The sequence below is a fragment of the Saccostrea echinata genome, unplaced genomic scaffold (assembly GCF_033153115.1).
Source record: "Saccostrea echinata isolate AGI-Se365-2 ecotype Australia unplaced genomic scaffold, CSIRO_AGI_Sech_v1 ptg000029l, whole genome shotgun sequence".
Classification (NCBI taxonomy): domain Eukaryota; kingdom Metazoa; phylum Mollusca; class Bivalvia; order Ostreida; family Ostreidae; genus Saccostrea; species Saccostrea echinata.
Genome location: NW_026889778.1, coordinates 15,892,744 through 15,909,032, shown reverse-complemented (window position 1 = coordinate 15,909,032; position 16,289 = coordinate 15,892,744). Strand labels below are relative to the sequence as shown.

The following is a 16,289-nucleotide window of genomic DNA, read 5'->3' as shown; positions in this document are numbered from 1 at the left end:
CAGAAAAGACATATGACACCATAATCTTTTTATTGTAAATTACTTTTGCACAATATTTCAAAAGTCACAATAAAATTGTTTTCGTCTCCTCAAAAGCGTTCATAAACTGAATGTCTTTCTCTTAAATCAAGATTTAAACGGGACATGTTGAATTTCCTGCAGAAGCACTTCACTAATTGGAAGTCAGCGATACATTTAGGGGTCATATCGTTTTGTTTGTTTATCTGTCTGTCCGTCTGTCTCTATGTATGTTCGGCTAAGTTAAGGAGGGTCCGAGTTCACATTCGTGGTGCACAGCATGGAAAATTTAATTGTGACGTCATGAAAAATTTACAAGTGACAAAAATCAAATAAACCACATGATGATGCGTAAATAACAACTTGAATTCATTTATCAATTATTTATAAAAATCTTGTAAAATTACAATATTTGATAACAATACTGTTAATTAAAACAAGAAAGTCTCTTGTCAAATATGACGTCAACAGCCTTGACATGACGCAGTATAAGTGATCCAGTGAAGTAAATATATAACCATTGCTAACTTTTTAACCTAATCATTAAAACTAAAAGCAAATTATTTATTTAATACAATGTATATAGATTAGGAATTCATCTAGTAGCATTGGATCTGCACAGGGACAAAGAATGTATAGAATATCACTAGAACCAAAAGCGTATTCGTAGTTTACATCGAAGGTGCAAGGGCATAGACTAGTTTGTTTGAGCTGAAATATGGAATATTAATTGCTTATATAGTGTATCACTTGAAAAGTGCTGGGAGCTGACTCTGGTCTGCATAACAATATTTTTATCTATAACAAAATTTAAGCGAAATGGAAATTTTTAGCTATTGAACGCATTTTCGGCAAAATTATCAGTACTTCCCAAACAGCACAAACTAGTTCCCAGCACTTTTTGGGTAGATGAAGTAAACATCTTTTAATGTGTATTAATCTTTTTCTTCAAAAACAATTGTATGCCCTTGCACTATTCACATTTCCTACATTCAGCTTAACAATTCTATTTTTATACCAGTCACATGACAAACAGCTGATACATGCGATATAACTGGCACTGTATATGGCCCAACCCTATCCATTATGGATATCTATATTACATTTTCTACATGTATTCAGTTACTTTGTTAAAATTTAAAAAAAAATATAATACATATCAAAACGGTGCTAAAATCGCATTTTCCATTTCGGTCCTTAAAAATAGCTGAGTGTCCGCAGGTACATTTATGAACATAACACATTTTAGCTGAAGTAACTCTCATTTTAATATTTCGGCTCTTTAGATCTCTCTGGAAATTTTGATTTTAATCTCAATGCATGAGATTTGCCGATCCAAGTTAACTGAACTCCTATCCAAACGTAAGTAAGCAGTCATATTTGCAGTTGTCCATCTACATGCCAATTAAACAATAGACGATCCCACGATCCAATCAAGATGCACTAGAGACTTAACATGGTAAATACAATTCATTAACAACGCTTATTGCATCATATCTATTCTGATATACTTCAGGAATGCGTTTGATTTCCATCGACCTAGTAATTCAATTTTGTCGTGCGATGTCCCTTTCAAAGCAAAACACATTTCACCTCCAATTCTAAAACAGTGCGATTTGTAAGAAAAAAAAAATTGGAGGACTGCAATAAACTGAAATCTAGTTTGCGTAGATTTATCACTGTGCACGAATAATGAACCCTCAACGCGTGGTCTCAATGCAAGTTATAAACAGAGCAAATGTTTCTTTGATGTAAATTACAAGTTCCTTTTCTCTTTTGGTGAGTTTTCGAGAATCGTTAAGAGATAGACACATGGAAAGCTTTTGGACGTGCAACATTTTACATCTCTAATTGTCAATGGCACATGGACGCAATGCTCTAAAGTATACACTTACTCTCCCCACCATTACCGTATACGCGGCTAGGATAAGGCTGTTTGTAAAATATCAAACTGTTCCAACAGTAGTAACTTCTCTGAACTACCTAGATATGACGTCATAATAGCATATGACGTCAAGTCACTGCATACTTGAGCTGAAATGACGGGGAAAGTGTCATAACTTTTACCTTCCTTTCGCATGACAGGTAAAGATTTTTCAACGTTGTTGTTTGATTCAAGTGTCTGGATTGTTCTTTAATCTTAAGTGTGCTGTTATGAAGTTGAACATTTGCAATTTAATATCGTTACTCTTTTAACTTGTCTGATATGCATATATTCAAACAATAACAAAAAAAAAAAAAAAAAATAACTGTGAAACGCTCCGCCTTACACGTCCGTGGACAAAGGTAGAATTTATAAATCGTGTATATATATTTGACAGGCAGAAGTGATTAATAAGGATAAATTGAAGATATTCAGTATGAATCTACTAGAGAAGTATGTCCTCTAACTGAATTTTGTTGGGGGATTGTATGTAATTTATCTTATTTTGTATAAATTGCGATAAAGAGTGGGAAATGCCCCATTGTATGTGGGTAAGTTGAATTTCTCGTGGAATATTTTCTCAAAAAGTAAAATTCATACTTGCCCCCAGCACTTTCTACGTACCAAAGATCACAATGAATTGACTTTTATGACAATTAATTCTTAATAATGTTGTTTTGCACCTGTGCCGATGCGATTTTTGTGCAACATTTAAGAATTTATAAGTGACCGTCACGTGATCAACAAAGTCATGGTGACATTAAAAAAGTGCATTATTATAACCTGATTACACTCTCATCACAAGTTGACTGCAAATTCATACATAGATTACAAATTAAAATTAAAATCTAGCTCAAAATAAAATTTATATATTTTTAATACATATTAAACATTCGGACAGCCTTAACATAGCAGCGTATACGTATATACTCGCCTATAAGTCGGTTGTATTTTTTAAGCTTGAATTAGAGGCGTTGACACGCTAAAATAACCAATCTTTTTATAATTCGCGTATTAGTTTGACTAAGAATTTTGGACTCAAGTTTAACTCCCAAAAAAAGACTTATAGGCGAGTATATACGGTAAAGGGAAAGAAAAAAAAATCTAAACAATCATGTTTTTATATTCCAAATAACACAATTCATGTAGAGCGTTAAGGTTTTAACGAGCAGCTCCTCTGAAATAGGCGTTTGGTAGTCTTTTGTTCTCTTTAATCTCCCCAACCCTTCTGAGAACTTCTTACTATAAATAAATCAGAAGGAGAGCTCCACTGTCTCAGTTTATGTACATAGGTTATACCTGCAATTTATGATGAAACTTCTGAAGCTACTGAACCTTTACGTGAATGATGTTATACATAAAACAGAAAATGTTCTGACAGGACTTGCCATTTATCAGATAGATTTGTCATGATTCTGAAAACCTTGAAATTCTTTTATGCTTGTAAAAATACAGTCTTGGTGTTCGCTGAAAATGCTTTGTCTAATAATCGAGTGATTTCGTCGAGAATATAGCCCATATAGTGCAGTTTGATATGGTGTCGGCTGACTGACTGCGTCTAGAGCCAACTTGTTATATCACGGAAATTGTAAACGTGACAAACTGTCCTTCAAAGAGTTCTGAAAACCAAAGACGTGTTGAGCTTTAAATGAAATGTTCAAATGCATGAATTTTAAAAGTAACTTGAAAAATAATAACTTTGATTTTGATTTTGTCATCGAATTGACGATATGCACTACTGATTGATTATCAGATCTAAATAAAAAAGATTTATGATGCGCAACTCACCCCCACCTTCACACAAGCAATGGAAAAACACCTTATTTCCTATGTAACTCGTAATACGAGCTTTGATTGGTTACAAAATCGGATGTAAATTTCCGTACACCCGACTTGAGCCCGGGGGTTAAAAAAAGTGACGTAATAATGCATAGTTTCTCTATGATAAAAGCGAATAACATGACGTCACGACGCATTGTAGGACGTAGTAAATCTTATCGATAGCTTGAAACACAGTTGATATTGGACTTGTTTACAAAGAATTTATTTGGGTACATAGGAAATGAATTCGTTATCTAGGTTCAGTCAAGGGTGTATGGGGATTTACCCCAAAATATAGAGCTCGACCTATTTTGTTTGCTACTAGAAAATTCTATTATAAGCCCGTTCAAATGCTAATCAAGAAGTTTGCAAGGTACAAAGTTACAATACCGTTTTCGTTTTTCATTAGAATGCTCCCTGTTGATGTCTGACAATAATTTGATCAACCACAGAGCAATTTAAAAATTAATTTGTATTTAAATTCGGCTAATCAGAGTCGTAACCATGGAGGGACATATATACAGTTAAGCTAAGTGCCAAGGGGGGATAATTTTGTTTCGTTATAAGCGTAATTCGTTATACCTCTGAAGTCTTTAATATATTTGAAGTCAAGAAGAATGAAAATCACTCAAACCATTATAAGCCCGTTCGCTTTGAGCATGTTTTATTGTATAGGATGTAAATGTGGATCTAAAAATCTTAATTCATTCAATCTGAAATTTCAGGTAAATTTGAATCTGCATAATTTTATTTATATATGGTGTACTTACTTAGGATACGTGAGGTTTTTTTATATATATATTCTTTTGTAGCATAATGAAATCTGACAAACATGGACTGGTATTAAATTGTTCTTAAGCCTATTTCGCTGTGAAATTTCTGATCAAAGGGTTGTTTGTCTTTTGCCTAGTGAATTAAGAAATGCATTGCATTAAATAAAGGAAGATAGTTTTTCCCCAAAATATCAACCATTTTGAACGTACTTATTTCTAAATATTGCAGAAATGTATATATATATAGTAAAAATTTAGGCTTTAAATTTTGCTTTCTTATAACCGACTTTCTTCATATCCAAAAGGAACATAGCGCAAAGGCGTCTAAAAGGTACCTCGGCAACTTTGGCTACACTGAATAGAAGACTGTATTCAAAATGAAACATAAAAGCGAAATGTAATCATGAACAAAGGTTCACTTAAATAGAATAAATTGTAAGTATAACCAACAAAAACCTCTGAAAGCATCAGAACTGGGGTCAGATTCAGTGGATAGGTAAGTATCCCCTGTTGAACGGTCACCCACCATGTTTTCCTTATTTGTCTAAAAAATTAAATGCATCATTAAGCTTTGTCGTTTAGCAGGATTAATTAATTAATTAATTAATATTTATTGCCAACATGGTCAATTTTTTATATGGAGACAAACGTTTCTAATTCTCAATAAAATCCAATGATTTCAAAATCATTTTCAACATATGTCATTTCAGTTATCAGTAATACGATTAATAACAGCTCATTTTACTTTGAACATTCATCTTAAAGCTAGCATTGCTTTTTTTACGCTTCGTTTTTCCCAATTGACGGCATTGCAACACGGAAAGAGAAATAACTCTTGATATACTTCAAATTTGAATAAGGATTTTCACATTACCCCCCCCCCCCCCCCCCCCCACACACACACACACACAAAGACTTATTTTGGTCTAGGGTGAGAGCTGTGGTTTCCGCTTATATCTTGCTATTGTCGCTCATTTTCATGATACCTGTGTATCAAATATTACATTTATTTTGGTGTTTGTATTGCGCATTCTTAGTTTAGATAAAAATAATAAAAATAGTAATTTTCTACATACTAAATACCGAACATAAGTAAATTTCTTGTAAGTCTTATGAGGATAGAGGTTAACTGATATTTCAGAAATAGATTTCTTTCTAGATAAAATTTACGTAATTGTTTTTTTTTTCAGAATGTTAACATCGTACTAAATTTCTTATTGTTTAAAGGCTTTAATCAATATTTGAAAGTGATAACAATAGAAGAATAATTCTACAAACTGTAATACATAAACAGTATCTATACTCAACAGTCTTGCAATCGATTGATTTTGCATATAAGGCTAGATAAAACCATTATTACGTTGAGTGTTAATTTCCTTTCTGTTAACATGACAAAATTTGTTATAAATGCCTTATTAACTATAAAACTCATTTGCCAAAATTGTGAATAACAAGTAAACATTATTGAATTTGATATAATCGTTAAATTCCATTACTCTCTATATCATATCTCTTCTCATTTTTTTTCACCCTTAGAATAGATCAAATTGTATATCAAGATAGCCCATTGCTTGTTTGTTGAAGGCGCATTTTGATAATCCTCAAGAGAAAAATATGAAAAAGATAATTTTAGCATACTATTCAAGCATCATTTATTGACAATATTAAGACTAAATGATTATATATTATGTAACTTTGTTGGGGTTTAGTACTAAGGCCTTGACTGACGAATATATTTAAAAGATGAACAATCCTACTTTCAAACGTTTTTTAAGCAGAAAATTAAATCTTCAGTTCCTTTATGATATTCCAGATCATCAACGACATCCAAAGAGTTGTATATCGTTTCTAAGATTTTCAAGAGTCCTGAACTCCAACAGCTTTAAAAGAATGTTGATTTTAATGAGGTTTTCGCTTACAGTGATTCATCTTGACTTTTTGTTTGTGTTTTATCGTTTGGAAAAAAGAACATATTAAGTTGTCGCAGTCAAAGAGAAAAGTGGTCTCCTTCTGGAAAAGTCAATTTGTATTCAGTATTTGTGACACAAGTAGTCTTATTAAATCGTACGATAAAAACTTATTTTTGCAGATATTTATCATAATACTTTGGATCACCTGCACAGGAACAAAAAGTGTACGACTTCCAAACTATGCCTATAAGGAGTCTTTAGAAACTATTGAATATGTTTCAAGATGCCCTTCAAATACACAAGAATACATGGAAGCGGCTTTGCGAAAAAAATGCACTCAACACACAGAAGAATGCAGATCCTTTGAATACCACTGTGTTATGAATGAACGAATGTCTGGACTTCTGGAAGTGTGCGCACCTTTTCGTATCATTCTATGTACGTAATTTGATGGAATGGCTGTACGTAATTCGATATTAAAATTATTTTGAAGATCTATTTTTGTGAGATGAAGATATGAGTCTATTTTTCATAGCAAATTTGCTATGAACTGTGTGTATTATCATCACATTCGTATAAACGGTTAAATAATTTTGTAATCATAAGGTTTTTGTTCAATTGCAGCGGGGAAATGCACCGATTTTAATATTGGACTCCAGAGCATTCGCAAGAGCTACACAGCTGACTGTACAAATTTAAACAATCCATGTCCCACCTCATACAACTCAACCAAATCTTACTTGTGTAATTTATTCTCATTTATCCATGAATTTCATGATGGATTCCCCCCCCCCCCCCCAAAAAAAAAAAATTCAATGTTTTTATTAATGTGAAATAAGCACATGAAAATGCAAATCATTTCAGTAATAATGTTGAATTAATACTGATATGTTTCTCTACTTGATGTGGTTTTCCAGACCCCGGTTGTTATCAAATGATCACAGCCACGACAATGAGCACGGCAGAGACAACTGCAAGAAATAATACAAATAGTACAAGAACAGAAGATTGTGTCGGACCAGTAGGTCAACGGTAATCATATTTTATGACTTAAAGATGTAAATATATATTAACGCATTTCTTTTTTTTATGTTTAAGGACTCGATTAACTCATCTGATTTTCTGTTTTTATCGCTACACAAAATATATAAGATAATTATTGTCGTAATTGCATGTATTTGATTTTTTTAGATCTGGGAAAGAAGTGGCTGTGTTAGAGAAAAGTGAAATTATAGCTATTTCGATAAGTATAATTTTAGTTGTAGGAGTTGGGATTGGAGTTTTCCTTTGGAGATTAAAACAAAATGGTATCTTTATATAAACATACTTCCTTCCATTTAAAATAAAAAAAATATTTTCAAACCACTCTCTTATTAAATATTTTTCCTTAGACATCATGAAACTATTTGTTAAAGTATACAAATAGATATCTCAAACCATATTTCTTAAACATATTTCGTATTTACTTAGGAAATTTAAGAAACATTGAGAAGAAACAGTATTCTGAAGTTCAACAGGAAAACACCGTATGAGACGTGATTACATCAGGCAAAAACAAGCCTTATTGGTATAACTGTTTTTAGTATTATCTTTTTTTCATGTTCTATTGTTTTAAGTATTAAGATATACTGTAGATCACCAAATTTCCTTATTTTCGCGAGATAGGTATTTGGTAAATATAAGCAAAACAACATTTTCACAAATTCTAGTTACTACTTCACATAATCTTTACTCATAAAAATATACGACTTAATTAAGCCAATATGGGCTACAACATGATGACAAAGAATTATATATTAATATGTAGGGAAAATGTTCGAAAACTTCTTCTGTTGAACAGGATAGCAATATTAAGTCAGATGGACCGATATGCAAACTTGTACATGTAGTGGAAATAGGTTTGTTTACCGTTCACGGTAGTTCAGTTGATAGAGCGCTCGCTCCGTGATAGGGAGGTCGTGAGTTCGAATCTCGGCTGTGACTGACCTAAATCGATATAAAATGGGTAGCAACTGTTCCTTCGCCATGCGTTCGGTACTTTGAAGTGAAAGTTGCCGGTCCTTCGGATGAAACCTTAAAAAACGAGGCACGACAGGCGTTGGCACGATAAAGATCCCTCAGTGCTCAATGGCCCTGAGTGCCGAGTAAAGGTCAAAATTTGAAGTCCTTCACCGGTATATGGTGACGTCTCTATATGAGTGAAAAATTCTCGAATGGGACGTAAAACAACAAACAATCAATCATTTATAGGTTTATCTAATAGCTTCATCATTATGTTAATGATGCTACAAGGTCAGACCACAGTTTTTATGTTGTATTATCTCGGAAATAAAACAAACATTCTTCCCTTCCAAATTAACAATTCATACATGCATACATGCATAATAAGTCAAAAATTGAAAAAAAAAATTCTAGGATCTGTCTGGTATCTGTAATCAATTTGGGAAATGGAACCTGGATGGTTTACAGCATCAACAGAAACATGCTCAATTTTAAGAAAGTCAATTGTGATTTAAACGCCAATCGAAGCTAATGGAAAAAAAAATCTAAATCTACGGATCTTTAGAAAATGTTCATTGAAGTATTAAGAAACGAGATGAAATGCTACCTTTTATTGCTCTTGTTCCAGATTTTTTTAAGCATTTCAGGGATGTTTGGGTCAATACAAAAGTTTCAACAAACAAGTTCTCTTTGTAGTTTCTTCACCATAGAATTGCATCATTTGAGATACAAAATTGATTATCTAAATGGTTGATTTTTGTTGTACGGTGTACTTCTCTCTCCTTTCCGCTAAAACACTTGTCCAGTCAAGCTTCCACCATTTTTCACGCTGGAAATTTTATGAAACACGATTTTGTAGTAAAGTTTTATGGACATATTAAAAAAAAAAACTCTCTCATTTGTCCATGAACATATTCATATTCATGTGAAGTCATTGATAATTACAAATGTAAGCTCGAAAGCAATGGCACCATTCCAGCAGAGGTTCAGAATCTACATATAAGTGGCCTCCCTACACTTATTTCAATGATTATACAGGGTGGAGGAGGTAGTGTCATGGACGCCTTTGTACATGTCACATCGAGGTATTTTTCTCCATTCGTCGGAAATGTCCCAGAAGTTGCCACTGCTCTCAAAGCCAAAGAAATTTGTCAAGAAATATGATTCCGTAAAATGTTTACCCCCTGGGAAAAAATGCGTTTACGTAAAGTTACAATACATGCATCCATAAAAGAAAAAAAAACAAAAACAAAAACAAAAAAACTCTGATATCCATAATACTCGTTTATCAATAGCAGGAGCAAACAAGCTGATTTATTAGGATAAAGATCATTAAACCATATAATAAGCATTATACGGATTCATTCAGCATAAACAAGTATATTGTTGTTAAATGCTATTTTTAGCTAAGATATTGCTAATGTGATTTCAAACAAGGGGTAATTTGAGACCCCCCCCCCAAAAAAAAAAAAAATAAATAAATAAATAAGTAGAAAAATGTACATTATATATATATATATATATATATATATATATATATATATATATATATATATATATATATATATATATATATATATATATATATATATATATATATATATATATATATATATATATATATATATATATATATATATTAAAGAACAAATAATTGTAAACGGAAACACAAGTCAAACGAAGTCATGCTGAATAAGGAAGATAAAATATAAACATTCTGCATCCATTTTTATTTAAATTTTACAATATGATACATCGAGATGTTTTCTCTTTGCTTTGTATACTCATACATTCAACATATTTTGGTTTAGATGAAAGTACCACGCAATATACTTGCATCGAAATGTAAGTATTACTTGAATTTCTACAGGGTCGTCGATCAGTTTATCAGTTACATGATCAGTCAATCAGCGAACTCTTAGAAAAAAAAAAGAGACGAAAATGTAGTGTTAGTTGTTTGCAATTCGAGAGAAATGATTCACGCTTCACCATTGTAATATAAATGTATTTTTTGGAAAAGAAATACTTATGACTTTTGTACCTCTGAATACGATAAACTACAAATAATGTATTCGCCGTTTTTTTTTTTTTTTTTTTTTAATACATTATATGAATGTAAATTACTCTCACTTTTCATTTTAGTTTGATTGGTGTTAGTAAGTGTTGTTCGGATTTTTTCTGGGAATCTAGCAGTAATTCTTGCGTAAGTAAGTATATCCATGTCTTTGTACTAAGATATACTGTGAAGGAAAATTCTGACCCAATAAAACATCAAATGTCCACAACCGTTGCTGGTAATAACTTACGGAGAAAAAAAGTTACTGAGCTTAATACCTGTAATTTCAAGCATAAACGGGGTAGGATAGAATTTGAAGATCAATACTTATTTACCATATCTTGAAAGTGTTGATTAGACAGAACAGAGAGCCTATAAAACTACAATTTCCTGCTCTGTGATTGGGACAGTAGAGGTACCATCAAGTGGTGCCCCGGGCGGGGGAATATTTCAAGCATATATTTCCCCGCCATCTTTCAACACCAGAAGGGGAGGGTAGGAATGACTTTATAGACTTTTTATCATCCTTTTCCTAGAAGTGTGCATCAAATTATTACAGGGGCAAAGTAAGGCGCCTTTAAAATCATTTTTAACTTTTGGAAGGGTCTGTGGGATTAATATTCTCATACACACTTTGTAATTTTTTGCACATTTCAAAGCAAACAGAAATCTAAAAGTTGAAATTAGTATCCCAATCGTATTCCAACCCCCCCAACCCCAAACCCCCTTCAAATGTAAATGAAATGTTAGCCGAGATTTACATGTAACTTCTAAAATACTACGCAATGTGAAAAAATTCCACAAAATCGATGCGAATATTAAACCAGTCCAATACCATAGACACTTCCATACCTGATAAGGGATTCTCCCTTAGTTACAACAATTCTTCACGGCCAATTAAAACAAGGCTTTTTGATAACATAGACAACTGCTTCTTCAAAAACTCGGAATTTTCACATCTTGTGATTGGGCATCACCAAATTTACTTTAAAAATCGCCCTAACCCTACACACAAGTACTCTGAAGTTGATATTAAAAAGATGCTGGTGTTCCTTACTAACAACATTTATGTAGTCTTCGGAGACCAAGTCTTCCAACAAACTGACGGAATTCTAATGGGCACTTATTGTGTTTCTTTATTAGCTGACCTGTTTTTATATTTATATGAAGCAGAATTTATTCAAAAACGTTTACATCAAAAGAAGAAAACAATTACCGTGGCTTTCAACTCGGTAATCAAATTTATAAACCACGTTTTATCAATTATCAATATTTATTTCCATTTATATGTAGACTCGATTTATCCCAGAGAACTTGAATAAAAAAAAAAAACACCACAGAGTGTGCCACATCTGTTTCATATTTGGATGTTTCACTAACTTAAGACGACAAAGAACAACTAACAACTAAATTGTATGACAAAAGAGATGACATCAGCTTTTCCATCGTCAACCTTCCTTTTTTTGTGTAGTAATATTCCGCTCTCACCTGCATATGGTGTTTATGTCTCCCATCTAATTCGCTACGCAAGAACATGCTCTGAGTACAACCAGGTTTTAAACCGAGGCAGGCTACTCATACATAAGTTGATGATACAGGGATTTCAACAATCTCCTATAAAGTCAGCATTTCGTAAATTTTATGGCCGTTACAATGACCTTGTAAGCAAATATAACCTACAGTATTACTGGGTCATATTTTGGCTGACCTGTTTCCTACCAATTGTACAACTTTTTTTTCATACCAAATTTGACTACGGAATGTTCCGTCTACCTGATCAATACCCACTCAAGGTGGGTGTGACCGGTCAACAAGGGATGTTCACTCCTCCTATGCACCTGATCCCACCTCTGGAATTTCCAGGTGTCCGTGTTTATGCAATATTCACAGATTTATATTGTTTGAATTTTTGATGAGATTGATCACTGTTCGTTCTCTTCTCCATGTTTCATTAGATTTCCTACCCTTACCCACTGTTGGTTGGTTCTGGTTTTCAGAGATAGGAAAAACAAATATGCTTGAAAAACATGTATGACCCAAACACAAAGATTTACTTGCTGGTATGTTTACAGCTTCAAATTGATGGTCGAAAATTATAGCCCTATAGTCCCAAACTTTGCCCCAGTAATGATTTGATGCACATTTCAAAGATAAGGGAACTCCAAAATCAAATCTCATTTCTAATAGACCAGTCGCGATAGCCTAGTCGTAGGGCGCTCGCTTTGTAATCGGTACGGGCTCGATTCTACATCCCGGCGCTGTGTCAACCTTAAACGTAAACTGATGAGGTAGTGATTATTTTTTCGCTAAGCGTCCAATTTAAAGACGCATAAATATGTATTATAATAGCATTACAAGTGTTTCTATCTATTAGACGTATTGTGTCTTTAGCACATAATACAAAGGAGCAATTTACCGGTATACGTCACGGTAGCTATATGTTAAAACTTTTTATGTCGTCCATAACAGAAGTCGGGATGACATACTGTTATCGCAAGACCTATTATTTTGTCCAAGCATTTTCTCAGAGATGGCTTGGTCAACCCTGATGAAACTTTTCAGAAATTATGATCAGAAATTTTAAATGTGCATTAGACATTTTTTTTTTCAAAATGACCACAGTTGACATGGAAACAAATTAAAAAAAAAAGACAAATGTTCACCAGTAAAGTTTTCGCAGTTTTGACAATCTTTATAAACCTTCACAGAAATACCTTTCAGCAACACTAGTTGTGTCAACTTCATTTACTTATTTATTTATTTTGTGTTATCGTAATTTTTTCCATTTATTTTTTCAATGAAGATTGAAATGGTTCGGGAATATGTTTTACACAACTACTGAGTTAACCATTTTTCCCCATTTTGATTATTATTTTATGCGTTGTGTCAAATCTAACACGTAAACATAGATAGTGTCTTTTTCTTCAGTAAGCGCTTGGCATGAGAAGTGAAAGACGGTTGCATGATACCTTAAAAACCGAGATCCCGTGTTACGGTTCGCGTTGGCATGATAAAAAAAAAATATTTACCCTATAGCCATAAGTGTCGAGTATATGTTTAATGTTTTGTCAAAGGTCAACATGTCCAAAAAGTTATTTTTACAATAGCTCCAAAACTATGTGGTTTATAAAATTAAAACTTTAACAGTTTTTAAATATATCATTGATTAACAGATAGAAAGTATCACTTGATAACAATTTCATTAAAAAAAAAAAAAAAAACATGTATCGAGAAAAAATCTTTTAAAAAAATGTATACACTTTAAAAAAAAAATACACCTAACTAATTCCGTACTTTTAGTGGAAGGCATCATTGCAGAAACAATATATGTTTATCAATGAAGGGCAAGTTCGACTTCGATAGCTTCTAGAAAGTTGTTTTTACTGTTTATTTTGTCCAAATGTTAAGATTTGAAACCGAAAGTACATTGCAAATGGTGTATTTTATAGGGGTTTTGTCTTTATACATTTCATGCTTTCAATAACTGCCTTTCAGAGACCATTCACGTCAAACTTGCCCTACATTGATAAACATATATTATTTCTGCAATGATGGTTTTCACTAAAAGTACGGAATTAATTAGGTGTATTTTTTTAAAGTGTATACATTTTCACTAAAAGTACAGAATTAAGGCCAAAATAAAAAAAAATACCTTTGTTTCCCCTAACCCACCGACCCACTTTAAACCCGCCGACTGAAAAGTTTTTTAAACAAGATTATTCAAATATTTTTTTTTTATTGTTTATTATCCTTCTGTATTCAATAATCCAGAAGTGAAAAAAGAATTAGATAGATTACATGATCAGTACGTACTGGTTCCTGCTGACAAAGCAGGTAACAACATTGTCTTTGTTTGTAAGGCTCATTATATTAAATGTATTTTAGAGGAACTTGGATTTAATTCTACAAGTGGTAATCCAACTTATACTCATAGTTCCCTTTCTAAGGAAGAAATTCTTCAAAATCATATGTCAGTTTTCAATATTTTTAATATTCCAAACAACCAAAATGAATTTGAATTACCATATTTATATTGGATTCCGAAACTTCATAAAAATCCTTATAAACAAAGATACATAGCGGGTTCCAGTAAATGTTCAACCAAGCCTCTATCTTTGCTCCTCACTAAGATATTAACAGTGGTGAAGGAGAAACTTCAAAAGCTGTGCAACAATATATTCGGGAAGTGGTGTAAATCAGATGTGGATACTTAAAAATTCCAAGGAACTTTTGGAAAATTTGAAATCACAAGATTTTACCAAAATCAACAGCTTAAAAACTTACTACTTTTCAACTTTGTACACAACCATTCCCCACGATAAATTAAAGTCCAGGCTTTTTGATATCATTGACAGCTGCTTTTTCAATAAAAATGGAACTCGTAAATATACTTACATTGTCATTGGTCTTTTGCAAAATTATTTTGTTAAAAAACATTCTGATTGTTCACACAAGTACTCTGAAGTTGACATTAAAAAGATGCTTGAGTTTCTTATTGACAATATCTATGTGGTTTTTGGGGACCAGGTCTTCCAACAATCTATTGGAATTCCTATGGGTACCAATTGCGCCCCGTTATTAGCAGACATTTTTTTTTTGTATTCATATGAAGCAGAATTTGTCCAAAATCTTGTACGTGAAAAGAAGAAAACACTTGCTGTGGCCTTCAACTCGACATTTAGATATATCGACGACGTATTGTCAATTAACAATGGCTATTTCCATTCTTATGTCGATACGATATATCCTTGTGAACTTGAGATAAAAGATACCACAGAGTCTGACACATCTGTTTCATATTTGGATATTTTACTTGAAAAGACGTTAATGGTAATTTAACAACCAAGCTTTATGATAAACGTGATGACTTTAACTTTTCAATCGTCAACTTCCCTTACTTATGCAGCAATATACCTTCATCACCTGCATACGGGGTATATATCTCTCAGTTGATTCGATACGCAAGAGCATGCTCTACGTATGTACAATTTCTAAAACGAGGTAAATTATTGACAAATAAGTTGATGAAACAAGAATATCAGCTGCCTTGTTTAAAGTCATCATTTCGTAAGTTCTATGGTCGATACAATGACCTTGTCAGCAAATACAATTTATCATTGAGTCAAATGCTGACTGACGTTTTTCATACTAATTGTTAGGCCATTATTTACACACTGAATTGTCGACGGATTTTTCCGGTATTTCCCGATCATGACAAGGAGCACACGGCGGATGTGACCGGTCGGCAGGGGATGCTCACTCCTCCATGGCACCTGATCCCACCTCTGATGTTTGGAGGTCCGTGTTTTCTCTGCTCCTATTTTGTATTGATTAATGGACTTTTGAGCTTGAATACTGTTCGTTATCTCCATATATTTCATTATTAACTTTATAAAATACAATTTCCTCAAAATCCATTTTTATCAGAACGGCGGATTTTTTACTACTCTGATTTTGCACCCACAACGTGTGGCCACAGAGGGTTAGTTCGTGTTATAAAACTTCGGCGACGTATTAATCTCATTATATATCTTTAACTTATTAGAATCCTACACTCAGAAACATTTCGTGAAGTTAAATGTACCATGACTAAGGGGTGTTTCAATGGTATTTAGAACTATGTCTACTAAAATTAATGTACATGTAAGTAGTAAGCATGACAAAGCCTGCCTCATGAGCAGACGAGGGGCCCACCTTGTGTATACATATCAAAAAAATTCACTGCATTTCATTCGGTTGGATCTAATAAACAGTTAATGTATGATCCTACTTTTACTAGATGGGAC

General features: G+C 32.9%; 1 protein-coding gene across 1 annotated transcript; it reads left to right on the top strand.

Moving 5' to 3' along the window:
* Positions 1-6,601: 6,601 nt before the first annotated feature.
* Positions 6,602-8,013, top strand: LOC133195642 (uncharacterized). The gene is made up of 5 exons (XM_061331535.1): positions 6,602-6,884; positions 7,071-7,190; positions 7,364-7,478; positions 7,638-7,753; positions 7,917-8,013. Exons 1-5 carry the CDS (start codon positions 6,755-6,757, stop codon positions 7,976-7,978), a joined length of 543 nt encoding a protein of 180 aa, XP_061187519.1. The 5' UTR covers positions 6,602-6,754; the 3' UTR covers positions 7,979-8,013.
* Positions 8,014-16,289: the final 8,276 nt, after the last annotated feature.